At 43.2% G+C, this 21293-nt stretch overlaps 1 protein-coding gene across 1 annotated transcript; it reads left to right on the top strand.

Moving 5' to 3' along the window:
* Positions 1-6530: 6530 nt before the first annotated feature.
* On the top strand, positions 6531-15833 carry LOC308407346 (L-rhamnose-binding lectin SML-like; the record flags this gene model as incomplete). Its single annotated transcript, XM_080898911.1, has 11 exons — positions 6531-6601; positions 7056-7088; positions 9139-9234; positions 9675-9768; positions 9933-10027; positions 10123-10167; positions 10256-10394; positions 10487-10584; positions 14562-14647; positions 15038-15172; positions 15747-15833. The coding sequence occupies exons 1-11, from the start codon at positions 6568-6570 to the stop codon at positions 15831-15833; spliced, it is 942 nt and encodes a 313-aa protein (XP_080755037.1). The 5' UTR covers positions 6531-6567.
* Between the last annotated feature and the right edge of the window lie 5460 nt (positions 15834-21293).

Genomic DNA, 21293 nt, shown 5'->3' with positions numbered 1-21293 from the left:
ATCTTAAGGCTGCTACGAAATTGCCCAGCACAGCCGCAATAGAGATATTCCCAAGCGTGGAAACACCTCTCCCTCTCCTCTGGGGCGAGCCTTGAACACCTGATCTACAGGGACCCCAGGACCACTGCCGCCTCTTGTACATGCTCCACCCACGTGTCACTGTAGATGATAACATCATCCAGGTAGGCAGCAGTATATGCAGCGTGCGGCTGCAGCACCCAGTCCATGACACGCTGAAAAGTGACCGGGGCTCTGAACACGCCGAACAGAAGTGTGTTAAATTGGTGCACATCTGCAAAACGTTGTTGCAATGCAGCAACATCCGCTTTCTGGGCCTGTGTGAGATGGTTATCAAAATGGAGGGAGGTGGGAATTGTGGAATTTGGCACCTCCGGACCCAACTCATCTCTTTCTTTCACCATGCTCACCAGAGAAGTGGTTTCAGCCTTTCTCCATGCTTTGTTTGTGTGGTTCCTCCCTTGTCCTAGTCAACATCTCCCACTTGCCGTGTGACCACAAAGAGTCCTTGCCCCCTTGGCGAGTAACTCCGAGTATCACCGGCCACTCGGCCTTGGCACAGAAGCTCATTAACCTATTTTAGTTGCTGGTACTGGAATATTTTGGATGGTTTCTACACTTGGAGCTGAGGAGTTTGTCTGCAGAAAGGTCACTTTTTCTGAACCTACTTACAGTGGTATGAAAAAGTGACCCCAACACTTTCATTTAGAAACTGCATTTTCTGTTTACTTGTATCTTTGTCTGATATTTAAATTTCTTTGATGATCTGAAACATTTAAGTATGACAAACATACAAGAAATCAGCAAAGGGACAAACACTTTATCACACCATTAAACTTGGATTGTAACCATTCTCAGTCACATGTTTAACTTTTGCATGTTGCTGTAGCTGGTATGTTCAATGGTATGTTGTGTTTTTCATGGACTAGTTCAACATTTCTTCACACAGTCACAGTTGATGCAAACCGCTTTCTCAATAATACTAAAGATTTTTGAAGCAATAATGATGCTTTCCCCAGTAACCAACTCAATTACACATTTTAACTCATTCTCCAAAATACTGTCTCCTTTTCGTGCTCTCTCTCACATGGACATTTTCCATGCAAATCCAAACAAATGTGTTCCTTGCTGGCCTCCTGCCGCACCCTGTCGATTACCATACATTCGACCTAGTTTTTAAAAAAAAAATTGTTTTGTTTTTGTGATTCTTGCTGGGGTTGTGGCGCAGGAGATCTAGTAATTGGAGCATTTGGTTGTCCAATCCCTGGCCGCTCCAGCCTGCATGCCAAAGTAACCTTGGACAAGATACTGAACCCTGAATTGTTTCAAGTGCATTCATTGTTCGTTCTAGTTTTATTTTCTTGATTGTCTTATGATTCTGTATTCTGTGGTGTTTGCATTTAGCTTCCTGTTTTTCTTAGTGTCCATAGGTCTTGTTATCTCCTTACTGATACAATTTCCTTGTTTTTTATTACATTCCTTTACTTCTGAGTTTCTGAGATCCTTTTGTTTGTATTCTGTTCACTCAGTCTTCTTTATTTTAAACTCAGTCGAATATGCATGCAGTGTATTTGTCATCTGTTACTTCCTGTTTTAATTTGGTGGTCTGGAGTCTCTTGTGCTTGTATTTAGATCTACTTCCTAGAGGCTTGACCTTTGAATTTGACCTTTCAATAAAAAAATGTGTAAAATCTGAGTGCCTGATAATGAGATTGGGGCCCTTCCACTCCCTGGCTGGATCAGCTCTGTCTCATCAGCAGCAGTATACAGTGAGGTCAATAAGTATTTGATCACCCTGTGATTTTGCGCGTTCTCTTACTTAGAAATCATGGAGGGGTCTACAGTTTTCAGCATAGGTTAGATTTCCACTGTGAGAGACAGAATCTAAAAAGAAAAATCCAGAAATCACATTGTATGATTTTTGAACAATTTATTTGTGAATTACTGTGTCAAATAAGTATTTGATCACTTGAGTCAAAAAATAATAATATTTAGTACAGAAGCCTTTGTTAACAATTACCGAGGTCAAACGGTTCCTGTAGTTCTTCACCAGGTTTGCACACACTGCAGGAGGGATTTTGGCCCACTCATCCATAAAGATCTTCTCTAGATCTGTCAGATTTCGGGGCTGTCGCTGAGCAACATGGAGTTTCAGCTCCCTCCAAAGATTTTCTATTTGATTTAGGTCTGGAGACTGGCTAGGCTACTCCTGAACCTTGATATGCTTCTTACGGAGCCACTCCTTGGTTTTGCTGGCTGTGTGCTTTGGGTCATTGTCATGTTGGAAGACCCAGCCACGACCCATCTTTAATGCTCTGACTGAGGGAAGGAGGTTTTTACCCAATATGTCACAATACATGGCCCCATTCATCCTCTCCTTAATACAGTGCAGTCGTCCTGTCCCCTGTGCAGAAAAACACCCCCAGAGCTTGATGCTTCCAGCCCCATGCTTCACTGTAGGTATGGTATTATTGGGATGATACTCATCATGCTTCTTCCTCCAAACATGGCGAATGGAGTTAAGACCAAAATGTTCTACTTTTGTCTCATCTAACCACAGGACCTTCTCCCATGACTCCTCTGGACCATCCAGATGGTCCCTGGCAAACTTCACATGGGCCTGGACATGGGCTGACTTAAGCAGGGGAACCTTCCATGCGATGCAAGATTTTAAACCATGACGTCTTAGTGTATTACTGATAGTAGCCTTGGAAACGATGGTCCCAGCTCTCTTCATGGCATTGACCAGCTCCTCCCGTGTAGTTCTGGGCTGATTCTTCACCATTCTTGGCATCATTGAAACCCCACGCCTGGCCCCAGTCCGAGGGACATTGACAGTCATCATTAGCCTCTTCCATTTCCTGAAAATTGCTCCAACAGTTGTTCTTTTTTCACCAAGCTGGGTGGCAATCGCCCCATAGCCCTTTCCACTCACTGTATATGGACCATCCAGTCTCTGCCAGATGATCTATCTCTCAAAGCAGAAACCAGGCCTAGTTTGTGTTCCTTAGATTTATAGTTTATGAGTGCTAGTAAGAGCATTTCTCCTTGTGTTTCCGAGTGTGCTTCCATCCTCTAGTCTCAAGAAGTGGTTTCCTATCCACTGGGATACTCACCTCAACAATTCACCTGCCTGCTCATCCTTTGATGGCTCCCTCCTCTATGGATTCACAGAGCTGTGGACCTTCTCGCCCCCTGCTTCCCCACTTAAAGGTCACAACCTCACCTCATCTGAAACCTGAGCCATTTCCAGCCACTCCCTTGCTCCTCTCATCGCCTCATAAGCCCTCTGAGTGAATATTTTAAGAACTTCAAGGTACATCACAGTAAATGTCTTTCTGAAAGTGCTATGAATAATTTTAAGGATATAATTCCTCCACTGTTATCTTCCTCAATGTCTTGTGCCAACACCAAGTTTACTGCTCCATCGAGTGTTTTGCGTTTGGGTCCAACATCCTGCGTGCTGCACAGCCGTACCTCGACAGTCTAAACTGGGAGGCAACTACAGAGAGTACCGCAAAGGAACACAAAAACAGGGAACCTGAGAGGACACATGGAACAATAACGTATTATAAAAATGCAAAGAGGAGGGCTGTGTATCAAACTCTAACAGCAGTGCACAGTCACATACCTGCATTCATGACAAAGACCAACAAAGTAGAATGGTTAATTTTGGTGAACAACCAGTGTGAGCCCTGTGTGAAAAGACGGCATAGTTCGCTAGTCTCTTTCCTGGTAACGAAGTCTCACATGGAACGAACATCTAACCCAACATAAGGATGACAGAAGTAACCCACAGCAAATGATATTTAACCAAAAATAACCAAGTCAATTTCTATTAATGTTATGGACTAGCAACATGATTTCTTTCCACAACATTTACATTCGTTACCTCTGTGGGAATCCTTCATCACTCTGAAGATTACTCACAATTCTGCGCCCTTCATAGTCAATGCAGGGTGACATTTGCAATAGTAGGTGATGCCATTGTCCCATTTAGCAGGATTTAACTTCAAACCTTTTTAACTACACTGCTTCGCCAACTGGATGTAACTAATCAATTAGGTATGAGCCTCCTATTGGACAAATACTGAATGGTGATTATCTTTCAGTTGGCAACAAGTTGCCCAAATGATGCAATGAGTTGCTTCTCATTTCTTGAACAACCTTGTTGAAAGACACATCTCGTGGTCGTGGAAAAGATGATAGTGTGTGTAAAAAGGGTCAAACCATTGTCATGCATCAAGCAGAGAAAACAGCTAGTGGACAGTGGGGACAGAGCATCTTAGAGGTAGGAATGTGGCCAGAAAAAAATGTAATTTGCGAGGGAGCATAAAGATTGGATTCTGGAGCACTGGAAGAAGGTCATGTGGTCTGAGTCCAGATTTACTCTCTTCCAGAATGATGGCACATCAGGGTAAGAAGAGAGGCAGGTGAAGTGATGCACCCACCATGCTTGGTGCCTACTGTACAAGCCTGTGGGGGCAGTGCTCTAGGACTGCTGCAGTTGGTCAGGTCGAGGTTCAGCAATAGTATGTGCTCCAAGAATGAGGTCAGCTGACTACCTGACTATACTGAATGACCAGGTTATCCCATCAATGGATTTTTTCTTCCCTGATGGCATGAGTATATTCCAAGACGATAATGCTAGGATTCATCGAGCTCAAATTGTGAAAGAGTTGTTCTTCCAGCATGAGACATCATTGTCACACATGGATTAGCCACCACTGAGTCCAAACCTAAACCCCATTGAGAATCTTTGGCTGTGCTGGAGAAGGCTTTGTGCAGCAGACTCAGGTTGTTGGTAAAAGGTTAATGCAACACTGGATGGAGATAAATCTTGTGACACTGCAGAAGCTTCTCGAAACAATGCCACAGCGAATGAGCGAGTAATCAAAGATAAAGGCGGTCCAATGAAATATCAGAGTGTGTGACCTTTTTTTTGGGTGGAGACTTTTTGTTTAGCCAGGCAGTGCATGTCACAAAAGCAAAGACTATCAATAATTCAGAACACAAACACTGCATCACCGACCCAGGACCCTGACAGAGGCCATGTTTCCATATTGCACATGTACTGTAGTGATGGAAGTGAAATGAATGAAGAAATACATAAAGGCAACACGTGAACAAGAGGAGCTTCATAGAGCTCATCTTAAAAAAGCAAATGTGTTTGCCACAAGATCACATTCAGGTCACAATTGTGATGGGAAAAGCTGTCAGACAGGACAGGCTTTAAAAAAGAAGACGCCTCTTGGATGAAAGTGGAAACTCCAGAAACCTTTTGCATGAAGGTGTAGCTGTGTACAGTGACATGTTATGTTTTTCAGTATTTTTCCTATTTTGTTTTGGCGCTCTCTTGTCCTGTGTCAGTGTGCACAGTTTGGCTTCCCTCGTCCCGTTAGCCTCAATTAGTCCCAGCTGTGTTCCCTCTTGTTTCACATCCTCGCCTTAGCCTAGGTGTATTTAAGTCCTCTGTCGTCCTCTGCTTGTTGTTCTGTTGGCCTCTGTGTTTCCCTGTATTCCATATTTTTGAGTCTCCAGTTCTCTCCTGAGTTTTTGTGTCTTTGAGTGTTTTTGCCACAGCAATAAAGCTGCCTCTTTCAGTTCATCCTTTTGTATCTGCGCCCTGTAATTTGGATCCTCACTCTACCTGCTGCACAGCCGGACCTGAAAAGTTCTTCACGCAGTCAGAGTTGAAGTAACACTTCTGTCTAAATACTGTGAGTGTTTTTGAAACTCTGTTTTCCTCGTGAACTGGCTTCAGAACACATTTTCACCCACTTTCTCAAATCTTTCTCCTTTGCGTGCTTTGACCAGAGAGACGTGTGGAGATAATCCATGCAAATGTGAAAATTTTCTATACAAATGTGTTCCTGCTGCACTCATGCTGCACCCTGTTTTTCTTTTTTAATAATCGTTTTATCACTACAAACATCAAGCAGCTAAAACATCCACCTGCTGTACCACCCCATTTAAACCACTGTAAACACTGGTGTGTTGAACACCCACAGCTGTTGCTGCATGTGTGTCTGTGTCGTCCACTTGGTCTCCGTCCTCTTTGTTCCCTCTTTAGGACGCTGTTAATGAACAGGGGAGTGTCACTTTCTCTCTGAGCTGATCAGGCTCTTTGAACTGTTCTGTGCTCTTCATTTAAATCCAGACGTGATCACATTTTCAAACTGTAGCTCCTAAACTTTGGAACAGCTCTTCACGACATCTGAATCATTACAAAAAAAAGTTGCAATAATTTGTATCGTGTTTTAAGAAAAAAATAATTCTTACCAGTTGCTAAACTGATTTAACCAATCAACAAATATGAGATGTGAGCCTCTCCCAGCTGTCACTGGGTCAGCTGATCCAGGCTTACATAACTTTTAATGTAAAGTAGTTTTATTTCCTTATTCATTTACATCTGAGATAGAAGATAATCTGCATTTTGGGTTTTTTGCACTTTGCATATACATTACAAGTTTTATTCAAACAGAGTGAATCCAGCAGCTCTGTGTTTGATCCTCCATCAGCTCTTCACTGTAATCCAGATCTCCTAACATGATGCTCTGCTCCGGACTCAGCAGCACACTGTGTGAGTACAACACACTGATCATCCTTTATTTATACATGAAATCAGCTGCACATGTTCAGTCTAATCCTTTTCTAGCTTTCCACTGTGCTGTACTGTGACATGCTTTTCTTTCTGCTTTATTGGATCAGTTCATCTAACATCCTAAATACATGTTTGCATCACCTCAGCAGGACAGTTAGGCTTCACAGAGTCCTGAGAGCAATTCATGGCTGATCATTTACTTTGAAGAGTTGAAGTCAAACTGTCAACACAAATAAGTTTATTGACAAAGATGAAGAGAATAAATGTGTCATTGAAATCTGCTGTTTAGAAAGAGTTTCCAAAGAATCCAGGTGTGAATGAAAGCAGCAGCTTTCTCCTGTTTGCTTTTCATTTCTGTTTCATGTTTTGAGGTGAATTCAACTTGATATCAAACACACAGTCTGACACTGAGCTTTCTTTCTGTCTCTTTCAGTGCTGGCAGCAACCTGTTCACTCATCACTTCAGGTAAATGCTGTTTTACTGCTTCTTATATTCTGGTCACAGAGAGCCTTTCTGTGAACTTTCTCATTATTAGAGCTCACCTCTTCTTCTTCTGTCTGTAACTACTAAATATTGTATTTGTGTGATCTAAAATCTATACTCTATCCTTCACACACACCTTTTTAAAATCTTATTTCTGTTCCCAGTGAAAATGAAATGAACCCTGTCTGGTGGCTGCTGGGCGGGTGGGGGGGGGTTCTGGATGTTGTGGGGCTCCTTGTTGACATGTGAGGAAATCAGGGATGGAGGCTTTGGATTGCAACCTGGTGGGGGGGCTCACACTCACAGTATTTAGACAGAAGTGTTACTTCAACTCTGACTGCGTGAAGAACTTTTCAGGTCCGGCTGTGCAGCAGGTAGAGTGAGGATCCAAATTACAGGGCGCAGATACAAAAGGATGAACTGAAAGAGGCAGCTTTATTGCTGTGGCAAAAACACTCAAAGACACAAAAACTCAGGAGAGAACTGGAGACTCAAAAATATGGAATACAGGGAAACACAGAGGCCAACAGAACAACAAGCAGAGGACGACAGAGGACTTAAATACACCTAGGCTAAGGCGAGGATGTGAAACAAGAGGGAACACAGCTGGGACTAATTGAGGCTAACGGGACGAGGGAAGCCAAACTGTGCACACTGACACAGGACAAGAGAGTGCCAAAACAAAATAGGAAAAATACTGAAAAACATAACATGTCACTGTACACAGCTACACCTTCATGCAAAAGGTTTCTGGAGTTTCCACTTTCATCCAAGAGGCGTCTTCTTTTTTAAAGCCTGTCCTGTCTGACAGCTTTTCCCATCACAATTGTGACCTGAATGTGATCTTGTGGCAAACACATTTGCTTTTTTAAGATGAGCTCTATGAAGCTCCTCTTGTTCACGTGTTGCCTTTATGTATTTCTTCATTCATTTCACTTCCATCACTACAGTACATGTGCAATATGGAAACATGGCCTCTGTCAGGGTCCTGGGTCGGTGATGCAGTGTTTGTGTTCTGAATTATTGATAGTCTTTGCTTTTGTAACATGCACTGCCTGGCTAAACAAAAAGTCTCCACCCAAAAAAAAGGTCACACACTCTGATATTTCATTGGACCGCCTTTATCTTTGATTACTCGCTCATTCGCTGTGGCATTGTTTCGAGAAGCATTTTGCTGTGAGACAAAACTGCACATTCCAGGGTGGCCTTTTGTTGTGGGCAGTCTGAGGTACACCTGTGCACTACTCATGATGTCAGATCAGCATCCTGATGTGGCACACCTGTGAGGTGGGATGGATTATCTCAATATAGCAGATGTGCCCACTACCACACATTTGGACTGATTTGTGACCACTGTTTGGGAGGGATGGTTATATTGTGTATCTGGAATGAATTTTAGGTCTCTACGTCCATCCCATGGGGAATGGGAGCAGTAACAAAGGTGTTGCGTTTATATTTTTGTTCAGTGTACAAAATCCACTAAGAAGACAAAAACAGCAGGAACATTAATAATAAAAGCATAAATTTAATAAAAGATTTAAAAGTTAAAAATTTAAAAGATTTAAAAGGGTATTAACTGGTCAGGAAAGCCAAATCAAATAGATATGCTTTCAATCTGGATTTAAAGGACTGGATAGAGTCAAAATGGGTCAAGTGATCAGTTTGATATCAATCTTTTGTGATACACCGTCATATTTACATTATTTGTACAGTGCCAATGATTTGCTTTGGTAGCTGCTCAAATTTCACTGCAGGGCAACCTGCATGTGGCGAATAAAGCCTTGATTGATTGATTGATTGATTGATTGATTGATACCAAAATTAGGGGGAATTTACGACTGTGCGCTATGTGCTTCGAATATTGTGTGTGGTTTTTGTTTTATACAGTTGTCAGTCAGGCCTCTAACTATGAAACAAATTACACTCCAAAAGACCCCGGGCTTCTGAAAAGATGACCCGGGCTTAAACCTAGCATTTATTTTACATTATACATTTACATTATTACATTATTATACATTTATTTTTATTTCAGGCTTTATCAGAGCTCAAGTTTCTCCTCCTGTGACCCCCATATCCACAGGGAGAGTGGTCACCTCTAACGGCCTCAGTGTTCATCGCCTGAGCTGTGGTAAGATGGAAAATAGTGTCCAAGAATTCACTGCAGATCAAATTCAGACTCTCAGGCTAAATTCAACAAACTTAACAAGTATTGGATGAACTGTTTATAGTTTACAGCCTTTTTATGCACAGCTGCTTATTTTCAGTTTAAATTGTATTTTCCTGATCAACAAACCAACAGTGCATTTATTCTTTAAAAAAAGCTCTGAGGATGTTGGACTGTGTATAAAAGTTCAGAAACATTTGATGTAGATTAGAAACAAAAACACTGACTTAAAGTTTCCTCCTTGATCAGAGTTAATGTAATATCCACTGTGGTGGTGTACAGAGGTACAATCCTCATTATTTATGGATCTGCAGCATCTGAGTCTGAAACTGAAGCCTGAAACCTGGATTATTGCATGTTGTGTTGAGTTGTTCCTTTTCTCTCATACTGTGTCTGTATAACAGTGGGTGGAATGATCATTGTGAGGTCAGCTGAGTACAGATGTGGAGGTGAAGTAATCTGCTCTCACGGTGACGCTGTGAACAACGTGAGGAACAGGTGAGCACTGTGGGATGGTAGAAGTGAGCCTTTGATTCAAAAGAAGAAACAAACTAAAACCTGTTGAACAGCTTTACTCAAACTAACAGGAAGTAAATGATCACCTGAAAGTAACTTGTTTCATATCTTTGAGCTGAAAACCAGCTGTTTCTGTCTCCCTGCAGCTGTGATGGAAAAACCGAGTGTGACATAAAGTCAAACATTACTTATGATCCTGGAGTCTGCAAATACCTGGAGACCACCTACGACTGCTTCCCACGTAACGACTCTGTTAAACCTGTGATTAGAAATGACTGATGAACCCAATCTGTACATGAATGATTACAGTTTCTATGGGATCTGTGTCTGTTTCAGGCCGCAATGTAACATGTCAAAACTTCCAGTCAAACCTTCAGTGTGGTGAGAACACAGCTTCTATGTCTTTGTACGTTTCCTGCAGTAAAAATATCACCATGGTTACAGTTTGACTCTATGAACTCTTCCTCAGATGAAGGACAGGTTATAGTCGTCTCCTGGGCTTATTATGGTCGCCGTGACAAGACCACGTGCTCTGATGGACGTCCTGACTATCAGCTCCAAAATGTTAACTGCTTCTGGTCAGGAAGCATGAACTATGTAACTAACAGGTACAGATGCTGACTCTGTTTCTTCAGCTCTCCATCTTCTCTCAGATGACGCAGTTAATTTTTGCTGATTCACCTTTGACCTGCGTTCACAGCTGTAATGGGAAAAACAGCTGTACTGTTGATGCAAATATCTCAGAAGACCCGTGTCGTGGCATTTATAAGTACCTGGAGGTGTTTTACACTTGTCAGAGTAAGTAACTCAAATAATAAACTTCTAAAGATAATCTTTTAGGGTCGGTACATTCAGACTTGTTTTTGAAGTGAATGAAAATGAAAATTCTTCATTATTTTTAAAAGATGAACCTTTCTGTGCTGAAAAGAATCATCAGAAAATCATCAGTCACGAAGATTTCGTCAGTTTGTTTTAGATCCTGAGTGAACACCTCGTGATTTAATCATCAAATAAATACAAATATTATAAAATAATGATAAAATAAAAATAAAACCAATCAAAGTGACATTTAAAATTAAAATCAGCTGACATTTAAAAACAGAATTCAAAAAGTGTTTACAAAGTCATTTGAACGAACAAAAGGTACTTTTATTCGTACTTCGTACTTTCGTAATATTTCCTCTGAATGCGAGACGATTGGAAACTCTACTAACTAACCTTATGAATAAAATAAAGTTCACTATCAGTAACATCATAGCACCCACCCAGCTGTATAGAAACTCCGTCATGCTAGCTAGTACGAGTTATTGTAACTGACTGTAAAAAGTCAGCACAGCTGAAATGAACTCCACCTAAACTTGGTTTATATCTGACCCAGATAGACTGCAGGTCATAACTTCTTACCTGAAGTTCAGTTCACCTGACACTCGGACCGGCGGCCTCCTCGGGTCTCTGCTCCTCTGCCTCCTCTGCCCGTGTTTAAAACTAAATATGTTCCCTAAATCGGTGACAGAGCTACAGACCCATGACAGCCTTACCCAGTCAGCAAGCAGCTATGACCAGCACTACTTGTGCAGTTAATAAGAGGACAGGTAATGTTTGTCGCATTGTTATGCTCATTTGTTTCAATTCGTCAGTTGCCACAAGACAACTGACCAATGTGTACGTAATAAGCTAATACTCCTGGGTGCTATAGAGTACAGTGTACGCTGTACACCATACTTCATGGTTTTGCTGCATCAGTCTGCCTCTCTGAGTTAATTTGTGTTTCTCCTACAGCTCTGGACCGCCCAGGTCTGATGCAAGCCAGATCCTTTTATTTAGTAAAAATGGGATTAATAGTTAAACATTATTGTTGAGGGGCACAGACAGGACTCCGCACGCACACAAACATTACAAACACAAGGGCACTTTGGGCACCCATCAGGAAAGGGGTGGGTGCTCAAGCCCCTCCCGCCCCCCCTCTGCACGTGCCTGGTGAAAGGGGACAATCTGGGGATCCGTGGGTCCAAGGGGAAACTCACACGTTCATATAGTGGGGAAGTCACACAACTGTCACACAGGAGAGGAAAATTACTCACAGTCTGAAAAACAAGCACAAATTCACGGAGCTGAGAGAATCACTAACGTGTCTCGCACAACCGTCCAGCGACCAGAAGCACAGCGTCCCGGCCTTAAATGGTGGGAAGATAATGGCAGCTTAATTGCGAACAGGTGTGTGGGAGGGCGGGAGCCCACAGTGAGCTCCGCCCAGGCAGAGCGGTGAGGAGAGAGTGAGAGAGAAACAATACACATGTAGCCTTGCGGGGCCGGCTGGGTAGACACGGGGACGTGACATGTTCACTCCGTCAGCTGTTGAACACCTGCTGCTGATTTAAGAAACACGCCCATGTTAACTGGTGACAGTCACAGTTTAACGTTTTCAGCTGTGTGCGCCCTGTAAAGTAACACCATCAGGATGTTCTACATTTAATGACGCACATCGATGGATTGGTGCAGGCGTATCTCAATAAGTTCTGCTCAAATAACTGGATTATGGATTCCTCATAACCAGGTGTGTTATGAGGAATGTTGTCACAGTTTATTTATAATGTGTTGTTATAAGCTGATTAAAAAACAGAGCCATCCAGTTACTATGTTACAGCGCCACTGTCAGGGTTCCTGGGCCGCTGACCCAGCGTTTTCAGTTTGGTCTTCTGTCAGTGTTTAGTTTTCATGTTGGTTTCCTGTTTTATTGTGTTAGCCTTTTATCTGTGTGTACTTTGTTCATTTCTACTTCCCAGTTTCTCATTAGTTAGTTCAGCTGTGTTCTTACCGGTTTCTAATCATCCTCATCATCCAGTCGGTTTCCCTGAGTTCCTGGTATTGTTCTCACCTATTCTGCGTGTGGGCTTCCGTGCTGGCTCTTTAACTGGCCAGCATGTCGTGGAGTGGGTGGGAGGTGTCGTCCAACATCGTCCTTCTCTTGGACAACATCCACGTCTCAGACACCACCTTAAGGGAGTCCGGCTCCATCCCCACAACATTACTGGCCTTGCAGATCAGTTTATTTAGTCTGTTAGCATCTGTGAACCTCAACCTGTTGTCCCAGCATGCAAGAGCATAGAGGACAGGACTGGCCACAACAGACTGATAGAAAATCCTGAGCACTGTCCAAAACACGCTAAAAGACGCAGAAAATACAGATATCTCTGGCCTTACTGTAGAGTACCCAGTCTAGTTTATTTAATGTGTACTCTGAGGTATTTATAGTCCTTCACCGTGTCCACGTTGACCCCCTGGTTGAAACACAGGTCGCAGCTTTCCTGGTCCTCCTAAAGTCCACAATCAGGGCTTTTGTCACACTGAGCTGCAGATGATTCTGCTCGCACCATGTGACAGAGGAGTCGACCACAGCCTGGTACTCCATCTCATCACTCTCACTGATGCATCCAACCGCTGCAGAGTCATCAGCAACCTTCTGAAGATGGAGGTCTCTGTGCAGTGGCTGAAGTCTGTGGCGTAGAAAGTGAAGAGGGGAGAGCATGGTCCCTTGTGTTGCCTCTGTGTTCCTGATCACATTGTCAGACACAAAGTGTTGAAGACGCACATATTGTGGTCTTCCTGTCAGGTAATCAACAATCCAGGACACCGCAGAGGCATCTACCTGCATCACTATCAGTTTATCACCCAGGAGGGTCGGCCTGATGGTGTTGAATGCACTGGATAGTCAAAAAACACGACCCTCCCAGTGCTCACCGGTTGGTCCAGGTGGGCGTAGACACGACTGAGCGTGTTTGGTACAGGAAAGAGGGATGACGTCTTCCACAGCACTGGTGCACAGGCCTCGAGGACACCGGGACTCACCCTGTCTGGTCTTTCAGGCTTTTTTAGTGGAGTCGTTCATTTGTCTCTGAACCTGGTCCTAGGTAAAAGTTACAGGTGGAGCAGGAGTGTCAGGACTTTCACAGTATGCTCAGGTGCAATGAGGAGAAAGAGGGAGAGAGAGTGGTGTGGCTTTGGACTGTAGGCTGACTACAGTTAAGTCAGTCGGGGGGTGAGCGTTAGCTGCAGTGTCAAATCTGTAGAAGAACAAATTCAACCTGTTGGCCCTCAGCTCTGCTTTTGAATGGCGTGAGTCCAGTGACGCTTTTCAGGACTTTTCAAGCTCCTTAGACTACCGTGACCTGGGTGACTGAGAACCTACAAAGACATATCTTCATGCCACTCCAGAGCTTTCTCATGTTGTTCTGCTGGAGTTCCCACTCCAGCTTTCTCCTGCAACTGTCCATAGCCTCTCTGATCGTGCCCTTCAATAAAAACGAAACCCTTTCCACCTCCTCTCTGTGGCCCTCTTTTTATCGTTGAGGAGAGCTGTGATGTTCTTTCACCCACGGCTTGTTATCCGAATAACAATGTATAGTCCGAGCTGAGATAATGGAGTCTGAGCAGATGGTTATGTAATCACTGATACACTCAGTGTCCTGTGGGGCTCGTAACGTATCTGCCTGTTGCCTCATAACAAGTTCTCTCTCAGCTGGTAAAACAGACGACATACTGTGTGAAAGTTGGAAGTATAGCATTCAAAGTGATGTAGTGGAAGTCATCCAAGGTGGCTATGAAGGCATAGAGTGCTGACTCTGTAACCAGGTATCGCAGAAGGAATAATGTCAAATGAACCTCATCAGCTTAAATTCAAATAGACTCAGTAGTGGAACACGGCTAGGTATTTTCTTTGTCTTTTGAGGAATTATTAATCTGATTATCGACCTTCTACCTTTACAATTATTTTGCAGCTCCTTCCTGCCCTGCTGGTTGGACTTGGTTTGGAGGTCGCTGTTTCATCTTTGATAGCAGTCAGAAGAACTGGACTGATGCTGAGGTACATCAGAAATAACAGCAGCTGTATGTGTACATGTTATATGTGGGACATATAAAAAGCTTCCTGCTGTGAGAATCATTCAGTGAAAGAAGACTTGCTTTATATTCATATTCACACACAGTTGGAAGTGCATGAGTAAATACACAGGACTTCTGTTCTTAGCTGATTATTGCTGCGGCGTCACAGCCCTGCACTAACAGCTTCATGCTGATACATGCAGTGCAGTAATGTTCATGCAGTGATGTTCAGAATTCAGAGCAAACATTCCCTCCTCGTGTCTCTTCTATTCATCAGCTCTCTCTTTGCTGCCTTCATCAAACTCACTTTATCTTTGATTTTAAATGCATTCTCACACTTTTCATCTTCTGTGCACCTCATCTTCCTCCTCAGAGTTCCTGTCAGACACTCGGTGGAAATCTGGCCTCATTCCACAGCACAGCTGAGTACACCTTCATCAGAGAGCTCACTCGCACAGCAGCAGGGTCGTATACACCAGCTTGGGTTGGAGGCAACGACAGAGAGACTGTAAGTGTTTCACAGATAAAGAGGATGAGCTGCAGCTGTTTCTGATATTTCATATGTTTCTCTTCATATTCATCAGTTTGATTCAAAGGTCAACATGTGACAGACTGATTAATCAGGACTTTGTTCCTGGAGACAGATGTTGCTGTTGACTTGACTTTTCTTTTCATTTTTTACCTGCACAAACAAAATGAACCTTCGTTGTGTTCGAGTGGTGTAAGAGGTCTCATGTCTGCACTCTCAGCATAGATGCATCAAAGTACATCAGAACAAACTGAACTTTATTCTTCCAGGAAACTGTGTGGAAGTGGAGTGATGGTTCCCAGTTTGACTTCACAAACTGGGGTAATGGACAACCAAACAACTCTGGAGGAGGAGAAGATTGTATGGAGATAAACCATGGAGGTACAAACTGAAAGTGGGCCTGTTGATGAAATGTGTTTGGTTTTTATATTGACTGAAGTCATGTGATCTTAGGTCTTTATAAGAACTGTGTTTGTTCTTTTTACATTAGAGAAGAAGAAAACATTTACAGCACAGACCTCTGATTTTATTTCTTTGTTTTGATTCTTTACAGGACGAGATTTTGTCAACGATGTGGGATGTAACTCACAGAGAGGGTTTGTTTGTGTCAGAGGTCCATAACTGCTCCTTCGTGTCCTGACACGTCTGACATGATGATGTCACAGCCTCACTGCTGATGTCACTTCCAGCAGGATGTCAAGCCTCGATGACATCACTGCTGGAGGGTATTGATCAATATGATTTCCTATCACAATAAACATGAATAAATAGATATCCTGAGCAGCAATCAGTCTCACCTGTTTTCCTAATTTCATTCTCACTTTGTGTAATATACTGAAAATAATTTAGTAAAGCCACACACACAGGTTTGTGTAAGTGACACAATATAGAATATAATTTAGAAAATTCAAACAGTCTAGCTGGTTTCACTTCCTAGCTGTAAAAGCACGCTTCTGCAAAAGCATGCAGTTTCCTGTCAGCACTTTTTTGGCACAGAGTGTACTCAGAGTTAGGCCTTTCTCATATGAAGCAATATAATCAGCATATAAACATTTAAGATAATAAATTTAAACCTCAACACCTCCCAGCCCATTGTTTATTCAGTGGGCTGGTTTCACTCATTATGCAAATGTATGTTTATAAGAATGGGGAAACCTGCAGTCAGCTGAGACTGAAGAAGTCACTTGGATGCAGTGGCGGTCCTAGCCTGTTTGGTGCCCTGGGCGAACACCCCCTCTGGTGCCTCCCCACCCCGTCCCCTGTACTCTCTACCCCACCCCACACCCACACATAAAATATATTAAGGATTGTACATTAACATATTTTACTGTAAAAACTGTTATTTTAACAAATAAACAACTGACAATGGCTAATTAACCTCTGGGGTCGACGGACGCGCCGGTGCATCAAAATCACATGACCAATTTAAGACAACACAGCTACAAGATGCAGCGACTCAGAGTCTCCATTTCAACTTGGGTCGAAACTGCGGTCTTCAAACTATACGCCAGTTTTTGAATTGTGTCGATGGGCCACGTAAAACCAGAGTTATGCTAAAAAATACACACAATGTTTTTTTCTGAACAAAACAGTGGTGTTTACAGCGGGAACAACAGTAAAAATGACGTTTTCTACGGACAGCGCTAGCAAACACTCTCCGCTTGCGAGTGAAAATGTCACGACTGGGGCTGCAGCCGTGTGAAGTTCGGAGAAGGAGGACTTTGCAGCACTTACTTGAGAAGCAGGGAGGTTTATTAGAGAAGACAGAACACAAAGTGGGGATGGCAAAACAGAACTGAGGATAACCTAAACTGGGAAAACTAAACTATAGAATGGCAAACCTGAAACACGAGAGGAGAACTGCAGGGAGAGCACATAGTGGAGACACAGAGAGGTTCACGGAGCAACGCAGAAACACAGGGTGACACAGAGGATGAACACAGACGACGCGACGAGGAACAGAGGCAGACACACACTATAAATACACAGAGACACACTGGGAAATCACACACAGGTGGGAGACACAGCTGGGCCTGATTAACCTGACGAGACAGGGGAACACTAACACCAGGGACCAACAGGGGGAGCACAAACCCAGGAACCCAGCATCCAAAACCCCAAAACACAAAACAGCCCATAAATAATAATAATAATAATAACATCAATAAATACACTAAACACAAAATCACTGAGTAAGGACTCAGGACCATGACAGAAAAAAGAAAAAGAAATAACACCCCTTCCCTATTTGTGCTAGATTTTAACATGTCAGCCAATCAAAAAAATGATATGGCAACATGTGTCACTTGTTGTTTAGGCAGAAGGGGAAGTTTTTAGGAGTGACACCCGCAACGGAAAGCGGGCGAGCGAAAAAAAGAGAGAGAGCAAGTTTTCATATGTGAGACATTAGTGACGTTTAGCGTGTTTGAAGGCTGTAGTTAGTGTGTTGTGTAGTTATTGTTTTGTATTGTGTGTCAGTGAGACTGCTGAAATTCATATTTGCCCCCAAAAAGCCATAAAAGGCAGATTCCAGTGTAAACGCTGTTCCCACATGGAAAACTGGACTGATGCACCTCCTGCTGTCAGACCTGCAGGGTTTAGGCCTGTGCTGTTATCTTCTGTCTTATACTGAACACAAACTATTTTTTTGGACTGGCACAAATAATTTGTGTGCCTTCTTATTTGATGCAGCACAGCTGATTGTTCTGTAAATAGATTTAAATGGTTATATAAAAAAACGCCTGAGGACATGGCTGCATTTTTAAATGGTAAATGGCCTGTATTTATATAGCGCTTTACTAGTCCCTAAGGACCCCAAAGCGCTCTACATATCCAGTCATCCACCCATTCACACATTTTTAGGTAAATAGTACCATATAACTTTGTTGTTTGCAAAATTTGTGCATATCTTTAGAAGTGTACAATTTCTATTTGCATTTCAAGTTATGAAAATGATTTGTTAAACATGTTTGTGGGTTTTACAGTAAAAAATACAACCTTTTTCTACTCGGATTTTGAATTTTTTTGTCTGAATTTAGATCAATTGTGTATATATAATAATATAATATAATATAATATAGTATGCCAAAATGAAAAAATAACTCAAATTTCAGATATTTGAGGTTGTGCTGAAAATAATGATACCAAACAAGGCAAGAAAAACATATTTTAAAGGTGAAATATAGAGGTAAAATCAAAAGTAGTCAAAAACAGCCAATTATACCCTGGACTCCAGAGGGTGAATATTGTGCTGAACACAGTCCAAAAGATTCAGTAAGCTACATCAGTTTCTACGGTTTACTATCATAGCCAAGTGGCTAACAAACAAAGTTTAGTCTGTTACTGTTACTATTTTTAGAATTTCTTCTTGGACCAACTGTAACCCACATAATTTCCTTAGGGATTAATAAAGTATTCTGATTCTGATTGTTCCAGGATAACCTGCCATTATCCAATCACACATCTGCTTACCTGTATCTTTTGCTCGTTTCCCCTCCTCTTTTTTTCTTGTTTTTCTAAACTGAAGACCTGATGGCTTTAAACTTGTCTTGTCCACCTTCCATTGGTTTTAATTTTGCACCCATCCCCCAACCCGAGGATCACCACAACATAACCTAACCCAGGATTCAAATCAGGAATACATAATGGGCTTGGATTTAAAACATTATGAATGAAATGTGCTCTATTTGGAAGCAGCTGACCCCTCCCCTTTTGACAGGTTGTGTGTGAGACTTTAAATCATCAAAATGTAAATTTTAAATTGTTATTGATCCCTTTACCCCGAGTCCTAAAGTGTATATTTATTTTCTTACTCTTCTTATATTTATTGTTTGTTTACTTGCACTACTGTAACTGGTCGTCTCATCTCTCTATAAACTGGACTGAATGTAGCGGAGATGACAATAGTGTTTACTTTGACTTCACCACAGCAGCGAGCAGGCGCACCGAGGGCTCTCGCGCTCACTTTATAGAATTTAAAAAAAACATTGGTGCAAATCATAACTCTGTATCATAACATCTGGTGGTTTTGTGATTGTTGGTTTGTTTTTATTTTGTTTTATTTTGCGAGTTGGTTATTAGCTGCTGCTCCAGCCAGAGAATCCCCCGTCGCCCCACCCTCTCCTCCCTGTGCCGCAAGCAGCAGGCGCACCTCGCAAACGGAGGGCGCCCTTACACCCAGCAAATGGGCGGCAGAAAACCGACCGGTGCCTATGCCAACTTCAAAATGCGCTGGCTGATGTTGGGGCAGCATGAGTACGAGCAACTTCTTTTTGGAGATGCCCGTGATACCACCCTCACCGCGATGCCGCCCTGGGCAACCGCCCATGTCGCCACTATCAAAAACCGCTACTGCTTGGATGAGTGACAAAGCGACCCACTGAAAACGCTACGTCCAGATGAACAGAATCAACATTTGGGGATCAAGGACGTCATTCCTGTTGGTCTGGACAGACATCGGTTTGCACACATGTGGAACCGTTCAACAGAGGATGTGGTCGCATTAGCCCTGCATTAAGCCCTGACCCACCCTGAACACAACTCTCATTTTAGGATGCTATTTGTTGACTTAAGCTTGGCTTTCATCATGGTGAGCCCAGTTCAGCTGGCTGTAAAGCTTCGTAACCTGGGTTTGTCGACACAGTTGTGCCACTGGATCAGAGACTTTCTCTTCAACAGGCTTTAGGTGGTGAGAATGGGGAGCTGGACATCTTCCACACGGATCCTGAACATGGCCACGCCACAGGGCTGTGTGCTCAACTTGGCTCTTATGCTCTTATGTGATCAGTGAGATGCTGGGGTATAAGTTGAACAGCCACAAGGAGCAATACCCTCAATGGAGAAGGAGAAAGGTGCAACAAAGAAGGTACCTAAGAAGTATAGCAAGCTGTCCATACCTGAGGCCTTGGAAACTGCCAAGCAAAGACTCACAGCCTTGGCTAGATGCTTGAGGAGGTACACCAGAGAGATAGAATGCAGGAGAATAAACGAGCGGTTCTCCACAGAACCAGCCAAGGTGTACTCTCAGTGGCAGGTGAACAATATGAGAACAGCACCACTGAGGCTGGAGACAGAGCAATACTGGAAGAGCATATGGGAGAAGGATGCAACCCATAACGGCAATGCTCACTGGCTAGAGGATCTGAGGGCTGACCACAGCGACCTCCCTGAACAGGGTCCAGTAACCATCACAGTGGCAGATATCCAAGAAAGGGTCTCCAGTATGAAGAGTTGGACAGCACCAGGGCCCGACATGGTTCCCGCCTACTGGCTGAAGAAGCTGACTGCACTCCACGAGTGCCTGGCAGCACAAATGAACCAGCTGCTAGTTAACGAGAGACACCCGGAATGGCTAACCGAAGGTCGGACGGTCCTGATCCCCAAGGACCCCAAGAAGGGACCGGTCCCCTTCAACTACCGACCAATAACCTGCCTCAGTACTACATGGAAGCTCCTGTCAGGCATCATATCGGCTAAGATGAACAGGCACATGGGTCAATACATGAGCGGGACACAGAAAGGAATTGGCAAGAATACCAGAGGCGCAAAACACCAGCTACTGGTAGACAGAACAATCAGCCGAGACTGCAAGACCAGACTGACCAACCTGTGCACTGCCTGGATTGATTACAAGAAGGCCTATGACTCAATGCCCCACAGCTGGATACTGGAATGCCTAGAATTGTACAAGATCAATGGGACCCTAAGAGCCTTCATCAGGAACTCAATGGGGATGTGGCGTACAACACTAGAGGCCAACTCCAAGCCCATAGCACAAGTCACCATCAAGTGCGGGATCTACCAAGGAGATGCTCTGTCCCCACTGCTGTTCTGCATAGGCCTGAACCCCCTCAGTGAGATCATTAACAAGACTGGCTACGGATACCGACTACGGAACGGAGCAGTTGTCAGCCACCTCCTGTACATGGATGACATCAAGCTGTATGCCAAGAGTGAACGAGACATCGATTCACTGATCCACACTACCAGGCTATACAGCAATGACATTGGAATGTCGTTCGGACTGGAGAAGTGTAGTCGGATGGTAACAAAGAGAGGGAAGGTAGTCAGAACTGAGGGGATTGAACTACCAGAAGTCAAC

The sequence above is a fragment of the Rhamphochromis sp. 'chilingali' genome (genome assembly GCF_963969265.1).
Source record: "Rhamphochromis sp. 'chilingali' genome assembly, chromosome: 12".
Taxonomy (NCBI): domain Eukaryota; kingdom Metazoa; phylum Chordata; class Actinopteri; order Cichliformes; family Cichlidae; genus Rhamphochromis; species Rhamphochromis sp. 'chilingali'.
The sequence above is the reverse complement of the archived record's forward strand: the minus strand, read 5'-3'. Positions and strand labels throughout refer to the sequence as shown.